Raw genomic sequence first — 17635 nt, forward strand, 5'->3', positions numbered from 1 at the left:
TAAGTATTCCAAAATAAGTAATAAACCACTCAGAGAGCTTCGGCTATGGGGCGGTATATAAATGTAATAAATAATAAGATCTGAGCACTGCCAAAATTGCCAAAGGCTAATACAATATAAGATATAGTATCTCCACTCGGCATCAGTTCAGACTATGACCAGTTGACTGAATAGGCAGACACATCACCAAAAGTATTGATCAACTGCTTCAAAGCTGGAACTCAAGTTTCGAAATAAACAGTAAAAATTCATCAACCTAAAGAAATTTTTTCAATTCTTAACAACTATGCACAAAGCCACGAATACTACTATTCTGTCTAACAGCACATGCCAGGAGTTCCAAACATAAATACCAATAGGAAAAATGGACATCCCTGTCTGGTACCTCTCTCAAGTAAAAAAGCTGAGAAAATACCATTTGTCATAATTCTAGCTCTTGAGGTTCAATATAAAATGCTTACCCATTGCAAACATTCTACCGGAAAGCCAAAATTACTCAGTGTAGCAAAAATAATTTTCCTATTACTATTACCAAAGGCCTTTTTAGCAACCAAAGAAACAATAACAGAAACAATAGCAAAAATAATAACAGAAACAAAAGCAGTATTTAAAGCTATAAAATCAACAACTAATCTAAGATTATCAGCGCCCTGTGTTTAATAAATCCTACCTGGTCTGGTCAAACCAGTGTTGTAATAACTTGTAATCCATCAGCCAGAATTGCAGTTAATATTTTAATACCTATGTTAATTAAGGAAACAGGTCGATAGTCAGCACAACTGGTGTAATCCTTGCCAGGTTTAGGAATTACTGTAATATAACCATCATTAATGATGGGGGAAAGGAGCCCGATTCCAAAATATAATTACAAAGGCAATAAAGCTTTGGAGCGAAGAGATTGGGAAATGTTTTATACCATTCAGCTGGAAATCCATCCAGATCAGGTGATTTCCCAGTATTCATATTTGTAATTGCTTCCATAATTTACTCCAAAGAAGCGAGGAGAAATTGTTGCTGAAAGATTATTCCAACATAGATTAACATGAGAAAAAAGTGTGTCCATATCCTGCTCCGATCCTGCAAACAGATGGGTTGCAACAGGAACACTTGCCAACATCCAAATATATGGTTAAAAAACAAAACTAGAAGTGGGTCCCCAAATGTATGTTTCGGCTGAAGAGGGGTCCTAGATCTGAAAATATTAGAAGACTGTTGCCCTACAGAATACTCCTTTTAAAAGTCGATCTTTTAAATAATTTGAGAGCACTTCTTTACGCCTGATTGTCCCCACCTGTGGACCTCCCTTCACCTGAATCAAACCCTGGATGTTTTCTGGAAGGTCTTGTCATGTAAGAATTAACAGAGACTTGTGGCAAATCTGGAAAATCTTTCATACTGCACCACCTCGCCCTACTGTAAGATTAGGAAATTTGATTCCACCAAGAGAATTCTGGATGAAAGTATGGAATTCCAAATCCCAGTGCAACTCAGCTCAGCCTCTTGGTACAAAAGTAATTAAACTTATTTTTGATGTTTCAACTATTAGTCATTAGAGCTCTTTACTGATAAGAAAGGTATCCGCACAAGAGGTGCCAGGTTTTGCACTTGGAAATCAAGAGGTCAGTGTCCGTATTAGAGTTATACCAACTTAAATTTAAAAAATATAACAAGAATATAATCAGTTAACAAAAAAGAGATTATTTGATCATAAATACAAGAGATATGTTTTGAGAACACATACTCACAAGACAGCATGAAGTCAATGAAATAATTCTTGTGTCACAAACACGCTTGTAACGTCATGGAATTCTAAAATATTTTCATATGTATATTGTTATAATCATTTATGTCAATAAAAATGATATTATCTAGACATAAGTTGATTTAAAATAGAAATGTATCCTTCAGAATGTGGATTAATGGAACATAAATTAATGTAGCAAAAACAAGATGATGATGATGATGATGATGATGATGATGATGATGATGATGATGATTATTATATCTCACCTTTTGCCCAATGCTGGGCCTCAAGGCGGCCTTACAAAGTTTAAAACATACATGGGGTGGGGGTGGGGAACAAAACCATAAACGTTTAAAATACACAACAAAATTATAAGTAATTAACATAGATGGAGGACCAGATTATTCTCCAAAGGCCTGCTGGAACAAAACAGTTTTAGCCTGCTTCTGAAAGCCCATCAAGGAAGGAGCCAGCCTAGCTTCCCCTGGAAGAGAGTTCCAGAGCACTGGAGCAGCCACCAAGAAGGCCCTCTCCCATGTTCCCACCAAGCATGCCTGTGAAGATGGTGGGACTGGAGAAGGGCTCTCCAGAAGATCTTAAAGCATGGGCAGGCTCATAACGGAGAATACGTTCTTTCAAATAACCTGGACCCGAGCCATATAGGGCTTTATAAGTCATAACCAGCACTTTGAATTAAACATGTTTTATTGCCTACAAAAGGTATATGAAGAAGACTTTGAATACGCAACATTGGGAGCAGTCCTTTTGGATCATCATGTTGCCTGTATTGAACTGATATTGTTATTGCTCTACTTAAATGCCTTAATTTAAGACAATGTTGAATGTATAATGTGTTTGAATCTATGCTTTGTATAAGCTTTCTATTTAGTATTTTTATGCTGACTTTTTTTTTATAATAAAGGAACAAAATCTTATTTGAAAGTGATCCTGGAAACAGAAAATTCTGTATGACTTACATCTCGGATTACCTACATACTGATAACATATTTTGCAAAAACTTCTGAACTGGGGCAAATGCTACAGACTGTCAAACAGATTTTGTTGCATGAAGCAAACCCTCTCCCAGAAATAAATAAAATAAACTGTGGAAGACCAATCATGTTATATTCTACACAGGAGTTTTATGCTAATTTATCCACAGGTATACAGTCTAAACCAAAGGTTCTCAAATTGGTCCACTATATTTTGAGAACCTTTGGTGAGCTCCTTTCGGGAAGATTGCAGAAAACTTGTGGAACAGTGGTGAATGTGTGTACTTGACCTTGCAACTCTTTTTTCTTTTCTTTTCTTTTTGGTGATGGTAGAGATTGTTTATTTTGACCAGTGCAGGATTATTGTATTTATTTATTTACAATATTTATATACCACTTCCCATTCAGAATTTTGGAGCGGAGGAAAAATAAAGTATAAAAACAGAATACAAACACATTAAAAGTGCATTTTAAAAGAAACATAAACCACAGCTGGTCATTAAGGGAAGGCTTCCTGGAACAACATTTTCAGGAGGCGCCGGAAGGAATACAAAGTTGGCGCCTGCCTGAACTCGAGGCAGGGAATTCCATAGGAGGGGCCCACCACACTGAAGGCCCTTGCCTAGAGCCCATAAGTTTCATAATATATAGCACTTGAGCAACCTATAAGTTTTCCATAAACGCTTAACAGTTAAAGAGGACCTTCTTTGCAGACCAGCTTAGCACACATGATTTTCATATAATATGACCCTGTTTTTATGAAGATGGCAGTGCTGAAGAAAATAATCTTCATTTCTTAAATTTATATCCCACCATTCCACAAAATATGGTGCCCAAGATGGCTAATTACACCTCAATAAAATGCAACAAATTACAACAATATATTATTAAAATATCAGCAGTTTTTGAGCGATCTGTGGGAGGAAATTTGGTAACTGGTATTAAGACCTTGGTTGGGACCCAAAACTGGGTCACAACCTCACAGTTATACATATCAGTAAGCAATCTTATATGTATAAGCAATCTTATACATATCTACTCAAAACAAAGACCTATTAAGAGTTTACTCCAAGCTAAGTGGATATAGGATCGCAGCCCTAATGAGGGTTGCACCAACAGTACTACCACCACACAGAGAGATGCTATTAATTTTTGGAATAAGTTGAATTTTTAGACTTTTTGAGTTGAGTTTCAATTGACAACTTGTACATATTTAACAACATTGAGTTGTTTTGTATTTTTATGTTTCGTATTTTTAATTTGCACTATAAACTTCTCTTGAGATACTTTTGGATGTGGAAAGCCGCTATCAATTAACCAACTACATAAAATAAACCAAGCAAGTCAGCACGTTGGGTGGTGGTGGTGGCTAAATGCGGCCTTCACGGGGCTTCTGTTCTTTTAAGCGGCACGGAAAGAGAGTTTTGTCAGTTGCGGCTTCAACGGCGGCCTTGTGACGGGGCCCAGAAGTGTGTGCATTTGTGCGATACGTGAGGGAGCCGAATCCCACCTCACATCGGCTGAACTAATTCAGTCACCGTATTCCCTCTCATCACTTGGTAACCGGTGTGTTTGATTTGTACGCGTCTCCACATTCCTTATACCACATATTTTTCCCCCCTGGTTTATTTTAAAAACCGAGTAGGCTACAGAGGGCTTAACAATACGGCTCCTCTTATGGAGAGGGAGAGAATGCGCGCGCCCTGCCTCCGTCCCTCTCTCTCCCTCATGAAGAGATCTGTGCCGGCCGGGCGCGCTTCCACTGTGGGCCGATGACGTCGACGCCAGAACGCTTCCCGCCTTACGGAGGCGAAGGCGCCGCCGCCGCCATTTTGCCCTCCCAACCTTCTCCCGCAGCCCTCTTCTCTCCCCAGCCCCGCCCTGCCCCCACGCGGAGAACGAACTCCTCCCCCTCGTCTCCCCCGGAAATACCCGAGCCGGGCCGAACGTGGGTGCGTGTGTAGGGGTGGGTGGGTGGTTGCGCGCGCGCCCCTCCCCCTCCTCCTCTCTCTCTCTCTCTCTCTCTCTCTCTCTGCCCTCCCCCGCCCCACCTCCCTCGTGCAATCCCCTCCTCCTCCTCCCCTTCTATCCCCCTCAGCAAAATGGCGGCGCGTGGAGGCCTTGGGAGCCAGTGAGTGACTCGCCTTCTCCTCCTCCTCCTCCCTCCCTCAGTTGCCGCCAGGCTCATTTGCATTGGGCAGTCGCCCCCTCCCCCCAACATCCCCCCCTTACACAAACCACTTTCACACCCCTCTCCTCCTCCTCCTCCTCCTCTTCTTCTTCTCTCCCTCCCTCCCCGTTTACGGTTATTCCTTCTTCTCTTCCTTCCCCCCCTCCTCCTCCTCTCCCTCTGACACACACACATACACACACACAGCCGCCCCTCCCCCACCGGTCTCTTTCCCCTCCCCTCCCCCCACCCGCCAGCCCATCAATCAATCATCGGCGACCGAGAGCGGATCAATCAATGATCGGGAGGAGGAGGCGGTGGCGGCGGCTGCTGTTTAATGAACAATGTGTGAGAGCTGTGCCGAGCTGCTGGAGGTGTTAAATGAGAGTAAGTCGGAGGCCTCTGCGAATGAGGAGGGGAAAGGACCGGGTATCCCCCCCCCTTTCACGAGGAAGGGAAATGATGGAGTGGGGATGGATGGATGGATGGGTTGGGGGGGGGGATGAGAAGGAGGGGATGGTTGGTACCGCGTCCTTCCAGCCAATCCCCCACCCCGCAAAATAATACCTCTCGGCCTTGTCGAGAATGGGGGGGGGAGGCGTATAATGTGTAAAATATAATATAATCCGCAAGCCCAGTTCCTGGATTAAAGCAGCATAGTTCTCGAGGATAAAACGAAGGCCCAGCGGGGATCTGGGTCTGGACTTACTCCCGAGGAAGCATGCATTGGATGGTGGCTGGTCGGTTGCCTGTCGGGAAAGGCAGAGGCATCACCCCCTCCCCCATTTCTTTCCCATCCGTCAAAATGTGTGTTTGGGGGGGGACGATTATTGGAGACAGAGGGATTCTCTCTCTCTCTCCCCCCCCTCTTTGAAGGGTACAGGTGGAGGAGGGAGGTTGGCGAAGTTAAAAGTCTCTCTGCCCCTGTGTGTTCCCTTCAATTGCATCCTTCCAGTTCAGCCGCCGCAGCCAGGGGCCTAGTCGTTCTTGCCTGTGTTGGGGATGAGCTGGCGAGGCCGGCCTAGGCTGTGAGTAGGGTGCGTGGATGTGCTTGGAGCACGGAAGGAGTAAAGCTCTAGTTGCGAGCCTCTTCCCGCCTCACTTAAAATAGTGGGATCCTAACGACGTCAGGGAGGTCTTGAACTGGAGTAACCCCCTCGTTTTGGATGGCTGGGGTTACTGTGGAGGAGAGAGTAGTCGTGTATTTCCTGTTTTGTAGTAGTTGTAAATTCTGAGCTCTCTTTGCCTCTGGTTTATTGTTTTCTGATACAGGGGCTATCCAGTCTGTTAAGATTCCAGGTTTTTTAAAACGCCTCCTGTCCTTTGCATATCCATGCAATTGTTTTCATTTTAAGTTTGTTGCATTTCTCAAGATCACCTGTTTTTCTGTTTCCAGGCTCCACTTTTTTGGGATGTTGGGTGTAAATAAGCAGTCCTGTCTCCTCATATGCATAGTAAACAATTATTTTGATCAGTCATTTTGAAATAGAATGTGTTATTCAAGTCCCTTGCAACTGACTTGCTTCTATGTAAATATGTGTAAGGTTTGAGCTGCAATGTGGTACTGACTCAAGATCTGTTATAGTTTTAACTGATGTAATGTCTAATAGGTTGTTTGGATAAGGAAATGTATTTTGCAGTCATGCATTTGGGGGGAAATCTGATTAATATTGCTACAAGGTAATACAACTTAAATTTCTACCTTTTGTTAGGTGGTGGAGAAAGTTATAAATCAAGCAGAACTGTAAAACTTAGCAATTTATTAACCTGGTCCTGTTGTGTTACTAGTTGGTTTGGTTTACTTGTAACTATTGCATGTTGTTTAAGAATTAACTGTTTGTGAATTGTGTATCCTATAATATTTTGGTATGTCAAGTTCTGATACTAGATGAAGATCAAGATAGAGGGCTTTGCTCACTTACTCATAAGTGACTATCATGGACATTATTATTATTATTATTTATTTATATAGCATCATCAATGTACATGGTGCTATACAGAGTAAAACAGTAAATAGCAAGACCCTGTGATTTACTTTTGATTGTGTTTGTAGGATTGGAAGTAGTGACTAGTTTTACCAATTGTAAGCACTGATGTAATTGCCTTTATAAGTTGAATGTATGGGTTGTTTGCTTTGATAGTTATAGTTATAACCTTGAGTGGGAGAAAACACGCACCTTGATGTATGGTGCCCTTGGTGTTGGGATTTATCTGGAATGGAAGTTGTAGATAATAATTCCATAATCAACGAAATTCATTTTCTGAAAATTTGAGCATCCATATTGAGCATATTGAATAACAGTATTGAAATGCAATGGGAAGAAGGGCTATTTATACTTAAGCAGACTTGTAGTCAGATGTTAATTTATTTTAAAACTATTGTTGCTCTCCTTTAAGAAAAGAGGCAAGGAAGAGATGCAACTGCTGTACCTGAGTTCAGAAAATAATGTGGGCTGTGCAACTTACAGTAATTAGTTGTTGGCTTTACATTTATATTTTATTAACTTCCCCACTAGCAGTAGAATCCTATGCATGTTTACTCAGAAGTAAGTCCCACTCAGTTCAGTGGGACTTACTCCTTGGTTAGGATTGTAGCCTAACTTAGCAGATAATTTAAAATCATGGCTCTTCATGTAAGGTTTGGGCAGTTGCTTGAGGTGAGGTTATCAGAAATATTTGAGTCTTTGTTTTGTGCACATACACTCAGTACATGACCCTGTCAGGTGCCTGGGTGTAACTGACAATTCTGAAAACCACCTTGCTTGGAAAACTCCCCAGAAACAGCCATGACATATTTTTAAAAATCTTTGTAGCATATCAAGAATTCCTTAAACACATACTTGTAATGGCTTAGAGAATGATTCTTTTCTACATGTAACCCAAGCAACCTGCAAAATCTAATTGCAGAGTTCAGGAAACTTCTATGCTCCCTCCCCATCTGTGAAAAGATATGATCCAGTTGGGGAAGGCAGTTGCAAGGGATTTTATCTGCACTGAGTTACTTGCATTGCAGGTCATAGGGTGATTGTAGAAGGTTCTCTGGGTCATATTTTATAGTACTATTAATTTCTTTGAGAGTTTTCAAGATACTTTTCATTATTTTGTTATTTTACTTTAACTGCTGGAAATAGCAATTTTATTCTTGTCTTTTTTTAAAAAGCCACTGAAAACTAGTAAAGAATGAGGTCATGATCAAAACTTGTGAGTTAGAGATTGCCAGCAGCCCTCTGCCCTGCCTGCTGAGCATTTGGGATTGCCTCTTCATTGTACTAAATCTGCTGGAAATGAGCCCTGAGAGAGATCCAGGAACTAAATTAAACTTCCATTGTGAACGTTATTAAAGAGCATTTGTGTATACCAAGTAGAACACACAAATACTGCATATTTTCTTTGACATGCAGCTAGTTGTATGTGTGATAGAAAATGAACTACATATGTTCTGGATACCAAGTTGCATGTGCCATGGTTAGGACAAGAAGAAAATAATGTCAAGTGCAAAAGGGAATTAAATCCAGTGTTACACAAGTTGTGCAATAGGAATTTCCAGTTGTGCAATATGTATTTCTATTCCCTGAATTTCTATTCCCCACATGTCCCCAAATCTGCTCTGGAGCAAATTTGGTATGTGTATATGAATTCAATCTGCCCATGGTGTCCATTCTGCTGGACACAATTGCAGACAACCTGGAAAGTCAGATTCGAGGGGATCACATTAAAAGGGAAGCTTGCATGACATGGGACAGTATCTTTCTTATCCTCAATATCCTTTCCCTCAACAAACTCAACAAACAGGTGAAACAGAAATGTTTTAATGGCTCGCTTAAAATAAGGAGGAAACCAATTTAACTCCCCTTGAGAGAGAGTTCTCCTGTCTCAGACAACTTCCTAGCTGCGTTCAGACAACACAAGAGTGGGGTAATAATCAACTTCACAGTTGTTTATCTAGGGGGTACTAACCACACAACTTGATAATCAACTGTGGTGTGGATTAGGATCAGCTTTGAGTTGACTATTAGTCCATGCTGAGTTGACTCACTCTTTCCCCACTCAGTCCTTCCACTATCCCATCAGCCTTTGCTGCTGAAAATCTATCCTGCCGCTTTGACCGCTATTGCCTTGCGACTCTGTGGCTGACGAAGTAACCAACGGTGCCTTCCACGCTACACGATAACGAGTGGTGGTTCAAATAGTTAACTCTGCACAGTGTTGGTTATTTCAGCCAAAAAAACTCCCTCCACACAACACGATAACCCATGGTGGATTAAATAATCAGCTGTAGACTATTTAAGCCACCCTAGGTTATTATGTTGTCTGAACCCAGTCCCTGTCTTGTGATCCCACCAACCTAGTGGGACAAAAAAGGGGGCCTCAGATGATGACTGTTAATTATAGGTAGATTATAGGTAAATTATAGGAGGTCTTTCAGATAGCATGGCCTCAAGCCGTTTAGGTCTTTATGGATGAGAACCAGCACGTTGCATTCAGTCCAGAAAGGAATAAGGTACCCAGTGCATCTGCTCTATAAAATATACACCAGACAACAGTCTTGCTGTAGCATCTTGAACAAACTGAAATTTCCAAACACTCTCCAAAGGCAGCCCCACACAAAGCACATTGCAGTACTCTGAATGGGAAGTGCAGTCTGATCAGTTTCCTCCAGGCACACAGGCCAAAGCTGAACAAAGGCATTCCTGGCCATGGCCATCACCTGAACATCCAGGAGCAATGCTGAATCCAGAAGTACCTGCAAGTTGTGCACACCTGCTCCTTCAGAAGGAATGCAGCCCCATCCAGAACAAGTCAGCCAATTCCAGATCATACAATTTATTGACAAAGGCCTCATCTACACCAAGCAGGATATTGCACTGTGAAAGCAGTATATAAAAGGCAGGAGCCACACCAAGCAGGATGTAGTGGTATGAAAGTGGTATATGGTATGTGTCCATGGGCCCCAACAGTTGTCAGTGCACTTCAATACCGCTCTAAAGCAGTAGTGTGGCTCCTGCCTTTTATATACCACTTTCATAGTGCAATATCCTGCTTGGTGTAGATGAGGCCCATGAGGACCTCTGTTTTTTTCAGGATTGAAAGATAAACATGAGATAAATGTTTATTTTTAATATGCTAATCTGTGTTACTCAGTCTTTTGCCAGTCAGTTGTTTCAGTGGGAAGTTAATCTTATGCTCTTAGGTTGGCTGTTCCATGTTCCTTGTGAAACATGAGGAGCATTCTTTTGAAGCACAGTCATGTCTGAAACAATGTGAAGTTAGAACGGTGTTATAAACTTCTATCAGAGAGGTATATAAACGACGTGACTACCTCTCTCAGTGTTCATTGTGCATGCATAGTCTCTGAAATAGATTTGTATGCTGAATTTCTGGTACAGTGTCAGTAGTGGGGGATTTAATTGCCACAGTTTTTATTCAGTTAATGCCTTTTGCATATCATGTTGCCCGAAATGAACCCTGCCACTGACTTACTTAGAAACTTCTTGGCAGATAAAGGAGGCATTTCTCTAAGTTTTAGTTTTTGTGAACCTTGGCTTTTGAGTAATATAGAAATGTAATAAATGAAATAAACAGAATGTCGTAAAACAATGGGGTAGTTCATATACTATTTTTTTCGTGTCCTGCTTGTCAGCTTCCCATAGGGAGCAGAAGGCTGGGCTAGATAGGCCTTTGGTCTGATCCTGCAAGGCTCTTCTTGCACTTAGAAATTGTCAGGTACAAAAATTAACACACAAAGCAGATCTTAACTTATAATTACAGCAGCACCCAGTGAGTGTAAATAGCCATTCACGTGGTTGATGGTGTTGGGTAAAGATGCAGTGCAGTCCTATACGTAATAAGTTGGGAGTTATTCCTGTTGAAATTCTGAGTAAACAAGTTATCTCCAGGTGAGTAAGCAGGGAAGCTTTTAAATTCATTGACTAGCATAATTAGGCTCATGACTAGCATACACAGACTTGTAAATTACTGTAGCACTTAACATGTGGCTCCATTTGAAATTGTAGCAGTGAGAGTGTTAACTGGGCCATTTTGTTTTTGGAGCATGTAACAATTGTTATTCCAACTGTACTGGCTTTTGATCTATTTTCAGGCCCAATTCAAGGTGCTGGTTATCACCTTTAAAACCTTGCGTGGCATTAGACCTGGATACTTAAAAGAAGCACATGCTTCCACACAAACTTGCCTGGCTACTCAGATCAGGAGACGTTCATCTGGTGGTGACATGAGAGAGCCTTTTTCCCTGCTGCTCCCAAATTATGGAACTCCCTGGAATATCCATTTGGCTCATACACTGGCAGTGGCTCAATGCTACCTGAAGACCTTTTTATGTCAGCAGACCTATGACCTGACTGATGTTTGATCTGTCTTCTGCACCTTGGGATTTTTCCTGCTGCATTTTCTACATTGTAGTTGCTATGACATTTGTTTTTTAATTGCTAGGATTATTTTTAATGTTGTAAACTGTGAGTAGCTCATGAGCTGGAGAAGTCGAGATGTATAATGATCCATTCACAGCAACAGTCAGAATTGTAGAGGGAAAGGAACCCAGAGTCCTGGTTAAAATTGAACTGAATAGAAGCAAATTTAGTAAAAAAAAAACCACCATCCTATTTCAGAAATTTCATACAGGAGCTTTATTTTGATGCATGGCTACTTTGAATTCTAATAAAGTCCTTACTTAGACATAATATTAAGTGATGGTTTAGCATTATGTTGCACCAACCTTGTGTTCATGCGCTCCATCCTGTCCTCTCCTTTTCTGTGATAGCTACGAGATACAGATCAGAAGTAGTTTAGCATTATGTCTGAACCCAGAAAAACTGTGGTTAGTTTTAACTATTGTTTAGGGAAGCAAACTGTGGTTTACAAAGTTGGCTTATTTCTTTAAAGTTAAGATTAAACACAGTTTTGTGTTTTGAAGTAACATTAAACTGCAGTTGCTTAAAAATGGGACAGAATCTTCTGATCATATGGCCATGCTAGAATTGGGAGGAGGGTATGAGCTTGAGTGTGTACATAACACCATAGTTTAGCTTTATGTTTGAACTAGGACTGAGTTATACTGCTATATCCTCGACTACAGTTTGCTTGTGAATGCTTTATCAGTTTCTGGAGATCAATAGGTTTAAACAGACATATGTATGAGTAGACCTCTCTCCTTGATTGAACAGAAGATATTTCCACTTGCTCAGTTACATATTTGTTTCCAAAACTACACTTTTGGGGCTTATTATGCAAACTTGCAGTTCTGATGAAGCAAGTGATAATAGCTTACATTGGAAGCATAGTTAGAAATAGATTTAAAGCTGTTCTGAATCAAACCACAAATTTCATTGCTATGGAGTAAGGATGTATGGCAGGCCATAGTGCTTGTCAATGTCAGGATAGGTGAAATGCAGGCTCAAGTGCTCAGGAGTGATCATTAGTATGAGAGGTTACAAAATAATACTTACTTTTAATGTTTATATTGTACCTTTGTAGTTCAAAAGTTGCAGCAGAGACAATAGGGATGTGAATGCTTGGAAAATGCGTTTCACATCTCTAGGAGAGAAACCAGCAAACAAAGTTGTCTTTTCTGCAGGCCATAGGCCTGTGTTCATAAAAACATCAGGTGATGGATCTACCGGGATAGGGGGTGGTGGTGCAGAACTCCTAGGATAGGAAGTGCCACATAGCAAATGTTTGCAACAGAGAAAGGGGTCTCATATGTTCGTCCAACCATGATTTGGGTGGGGGAAGGACATGTAAGTGGGCCTCTCCTGAGAACTTTAGAATCTGGGCAGGATCATACTGGATGATACTGTCCTTTAGATATCCTAGTCCTAAAACTTTTAAAGCTTTAAATGTAATGACTTGTACTTTATTGCATCTGGAAGGGAACTGGTAGCCATTTAAATTAATGTAACAAAGGAGTTACATGCTCCAAAGGCTTGCCCTTCTCAGAAAACTTGCTGCTGCATTTTGTACTACCTGCAGTTCCTAGGTGTTTTTTCAGAGACAGTCTGTACTGTTTTAGGCTGTGGTTTCTGCAGATGCCCTGCACTGTAGCTTGAGTTGCAGGGATCTGGTATTGATCTGTCCTTGAGCAGGGTTCAAGTTAGGTCATGTGTCTCAGGTAAGCAATACTGGAAGAGGCCAGCACCACCGAAAGCTGAGTCTGGAAGCCAGACAGGGCTATCAGTATGTCATTCCAACAGGGAGCAAAGCAAGACTGAGACTTCAATAGGGTTTGGCTGCCTCTAGGTTGGTTGGCCTTGCTTCCATATTGGTTGAGGTTTGGTGTCTTAAAAAGGAATAGACTGTTCTAGCAATCTCAGGCTGTGATCATGTAGGAGTGGCTTGGGTATGCTTGTGACCTCATGGCCCAACTCCTTAGAGTCTGCAGACGATAATGCAACCTTCTCTGGGCACTGGGAAGAAGATTCTTGGGGTCTTCCTGGATTATTGGTTCCTGGGGAGTGGAAGCCTTGTGATGCCTTTCTACAGCCAAGTCATCTTCCTGAACGGTTAACTCAGGAATCTTTTCTGGGGATAAGTGTTCAGGATCTTCTGAGGACATGGGTTCAGGGTCCTGGTCCATGACACAGCCCTACATACGCATTACAGTAATCCAGTCTTAATGTAACCAAAGCATAAGTGATTACAGCCAGGTTTATATATCCCAGAAACAAGCTTAATTTTCCTAGAAGAAAGCAATGTTACAGTGCTTCTATTTTATTATTTTACTAGTAGTTTGTGATAGTTTTAGGATTGTAACCTGCTTTGGGTGTAATTCATTACAGAAAAGCAGGATATAGATAATAAAATATTTTTATTCTTTTGGCCAAGTCATTTGCTTATCCCTTTAAAATATTATAGAAATACAGCCTTTTCTTTCTGTCCTCTTAGCAAAAAAAAAAAGGTGCCCTGAACCCTGGTTATCTCGCACCTTGACTACTTCAGTCTGATCTTCTATTGCCTCACCTTAGTCTCCTTCCCTCCATCCAGCACTTACCTGCCAGAATTATTAGCTTCTGTTGTTGCTCTAATGTGACACCCCTCCTTAAATCCCTAATCTGGCTTCCTGACTTATTTATTTATTTATTTAATAAATTTATATACTGCTTAACAAAGAAATTTACCAAAGGTGTGTATAATAAAAGATGCAATCACAATAAAATAAAATATAAGAGTCATAACAGCATTTTGGAATATACACAACTAAAAGAGTAAAAGCATTACACAAAACCTGTATTAAGATGGAGGCTGTGATTCATTGTTGCGCTTCTTCCATGTCACCATATCTCCTACTGTAGGAAGAGCACATGCTGTGTATTGTCTATATCAGCTTTAGTGGCTCAAAATAGGATATTTGTGTGTGGGTTTTTTTTTCTTGATTTGCATTCTAGGACTGTTCACATGTAACCCTAAGCCACTGTGGTTAGCATTGGGAAGTGAACCACTAAGTCTTAGCATTTTGGGTGGAGGGAGAAAAACCAGACAATGATGGCTAATAAACCACCCCAGGTAACAGCCCTCCTGCAGTGGGATTAAGGGGCCTTACCATGTCGTCTGTCAGGCTCCCCATGGTTAAAAATGACCATTCCATGAAAAAAATGTGGCAATCATAGAGATGACCAGCTAGAGTGGCTGCAATTTTTGGCGATGCTGTAGCTGCACAGACTTTCTCAATGTTCAAGATTGCGTACTGCTACAGCATCCAGCGTGATCCAGTTATCACTTTGGTGGCCACTGGGCTGCAGCATCTGGCATGACCCGGTTCTTGCTGGGGTGGCCATAGTGGAGGGAGGACAACAGAGTAACCACAGAGTATGGAAAGGTAAGGGACACACGTGCAGCGTAGTTCTTCGGTGATGTGCGTTGTAGTTTCATTGATTCTCTTCACTCTGTCGTTACCCTAACCACCTTCTCTTCTTCTGTATGTAACTAGGGCCTCTGAGGCTTGTGAAAGGAGCATTGGTGGGCGCTAGAAGGAGGCACTTGCGCTAATTTATTTTCCTGGAGGCAGCAGTTGCTCTCCGTTCAGTGACCACACGAGTGGCTGATTGCGCCTCTATTCTGTTGTAGTCATGCACTTTCATCTAGAAATGAACCAGTGTGGTGTAGTGGCTAAAGTGTTGGATTAGGAGTCAGGAAATTCGGGTTCTAGTCCCCACTCGGCCGTGGAAACCCACTGGGTGACTTTGGGCCAGTCATAGACTCTCAGCCCAACCCCCGCCTCACAGGATTGTTGTTGTGAGGATAGAAATGGAGAGGAGGAGGATTATGTATACCGCCTTGAGTTCTTTGGAGGAAAAAAGGTGGGATATAAATGCAATAAAATAAATAATAAAATAATAGAAATTATGCTGGAGATTCAGTATTTTTACCTTGCAGAGTTTGTGATTGGGTATTTGCTTCAGGGTTAATTAAAGCTTCACAGTGAATATTTTTATCAGACAGTTAAATGTGCTCTTCTTTCAGTGACATTTGTATATAAAGAACTCTGCTTAAATTTGACTTAGTTACTGTCTTTGGAATTTAATTACAGCTTATTCTCTTATTCCTCAGACATTGTGATTTTAAGTACACCTAGGCCACAATCCTTATACCCTCTTGTCTTGAAGTAAGACCTGTTGAACTCAATAGGGCTTGTTAGTAGACAGACTGGATTCGCATGACATGCCACAGGCGCCATCCTGAATATTCAACCTCCAACCATGGGTTGTTGTATCATGCGAACCCGTGGCATATTTTAGGGCTATGTGAGGGATGTTTAAACATTGGACATTGTCAGCTGACTGAGGCCCTCCTCCAGGTGTCCCTGACAAATGAAGTGAGGTGTGTGATTACAACAGAGAGCCTTTTCAGTGGTGGCACCCCATTCCTGGAATGCTCTCCCTAGAGAGGCTCATCTGGTGCCAAAGTTATGTGGTCTTTTTGCTACCAGGTAAAGATCTGTTATTCTTTGAGACATTTTAAAACTGCTTTTAGTCCTCTATCATGCTGCTGGTTTTAAGATGTTGTAATGGTTTTATTCGTGGCTGCTGGTTTAATCTTTTATTCTGTGCTCATATTTTATTTTAATATTTGTGCTGTATGCTTTTTGTACACTGTCCAGAGAACTTTGGTTATTGGGCAATTTAAAAGTACAGTTAATAAAATTAAAATAAATAAAATAAACCTTGCCTAACCCATACAGGCTGGGTTCATACAACATGACAACACACGGTCAGAAGTTGAATATTCAGGATGGTGCCCACAGATTATTATAGCTTAAATAAGCCATCATGAGCTGCAACATGTTTAGGATCGCACTGTTACATGGAAGTAAAAACAATTCATCCCTGTGTCACAATACCTGATGGAACGCCTCTCCCGACATGAACCTACCCGTACACTGCGCTCAACATCTAAGGTCCTCCTCCGAGTGCCTACTCCAAGGGAAGCTCGGAGGATGGCAACAAGGGAGAGGGCCTTTTCAGTGGTGGCCCCCCCGACGGTGGAATGATCTCCCCGATGAGGCTCGCCTGGCGCCAACATTGTTATCTTTTCGGCGCCAGGTCAAGACTTTTCTCTTCTCCCAGGCATTTTTAACAGCATTTTAACAGCATTTAACAACGTTAAGTTTGTTTTTAATGGACCCCACAATTGTTGTTTTTAAATGGATACTGTTGTTTTTATACTGTTTTTATGTGTGTGTGTGTGTGTGTGTGTGTGTGTGTGTGTTTTTAAATTGTATACTTTTAATGTTTACTATTTTTAAATGTTGTAAAACGCCCAGAGAGCTTCGGCTGTGGGGCGGTATATAAATGTAATTAAATAAATAAATAAATAAATTAAGACTGATGCATGTTCTGGGCCATGTGCTTTTGTATGGCCCATCCCAGTTGCTTGGGTCCATAACGTAGAATCTTTAGTAGGCCGGTATATTACACATGAGTACAGGAGAAAAATAAGTCTATAAACTATGGGGTGACAATAGCATGAAATGTGAAGGGAGGCAGTACTTATGTGTTCAGAGGAGGGCAACCAGGATGATCAGGGGTCTGGAAACAAAGCCCTATGAAGAGAGACTGAAAGAACTGGGCATGTTTAGCCTGGAGAAGAGAAGATGGAGGGGAGACATGATAGCACTCTTCAAATACTTAAAAGGTTGTCACACAGAGGAGGGCCAGGATCTCTTCTCGATCCTCCCAGAGTGCAGGACACGGAATAACGGGCTCAAGTTAAAGGAAGCCAGATTCCAGCTGGACATCAGGAAAAACTTCCTGATTGTTAGAGCAGTACGACAATGGAATCCGTTACCTAGGGAGGTGGTGGGCTCTCCCACACTAGAGGCCTTCAAGAGGCAGCTGGACAACCATCTGTCAGGGATGCTTTAGGGTGGAATCCTGCATTGAGCAGGGGGTTGGACTCAATGACCTTGTAGGCCCCTTCCAACTCTGCTATTCTATGATTCTATGTCACAAATTTTTTAGAAACAAATTTATATTACAGACTTGAAAATAGCTGCTCTCTTGGTTGCCTGACTCTTACAGCTTACCAGGCAAAGGTAGATAGGTATATCAACAGCTGGAGAAATTGTGGAGGGCCAGGTGGGAGCAGGACTGTGAAGCAGTAGCAGTGCTGGATCCCACGCTCCTCTTTTACTACCACTAAGAGCCTGGAGGAAGCCATTAGAGAATGGGTGTAGAATCTATGGCCCTGCAGTTGTTGAACTCCCAACTGCTAACGACC

At 41.6% G+C, this 17635-nt stretch overlaps 1 protein-coding gene across 3 annotated transcripts in view; it reads left to right on the forward strand.

Moving 5' to 3' along the window:
• The first annotated feature begins 5120 nt into the window (after positions 1-5120).
• USP34 (ubiquitin specific peptidase 34) overlaps positions 5121-17635 on the forward strand; it is a 143069-nt gene continuing 130554 nt past the window's right edge. For all 3 annotated transcript variants that reach the window (XM_063123786.1, XM_063123787.1, XM_063123788.1), the window contains exon 1: positions 5121-5293. In XM_063123786.1, the coding sequence (XP_062979856.1) occupies positions 5251-5293 (43 nt within the window). In that variant the 5' untranslated portion in view covers positions 5121-5250. The remainder of the gene's footprint in view (positions 5294-17635) is intronic.

This window comes from Elgaria multicarinata, chromosome 4 (genome assembly GCF_023053635.1).
Source record: "Elgaria multicarinata webbii isolate HBS135686 ecotype San Diego chromosome 4, rElgMul1.1.pri, whole genome shotgun sequence".
NCBI lineage: Eukaryota > Metazoa > Chordata > Lepidosauria > Squamata > Anguidae > Elgaria > Elgaria multicarinata.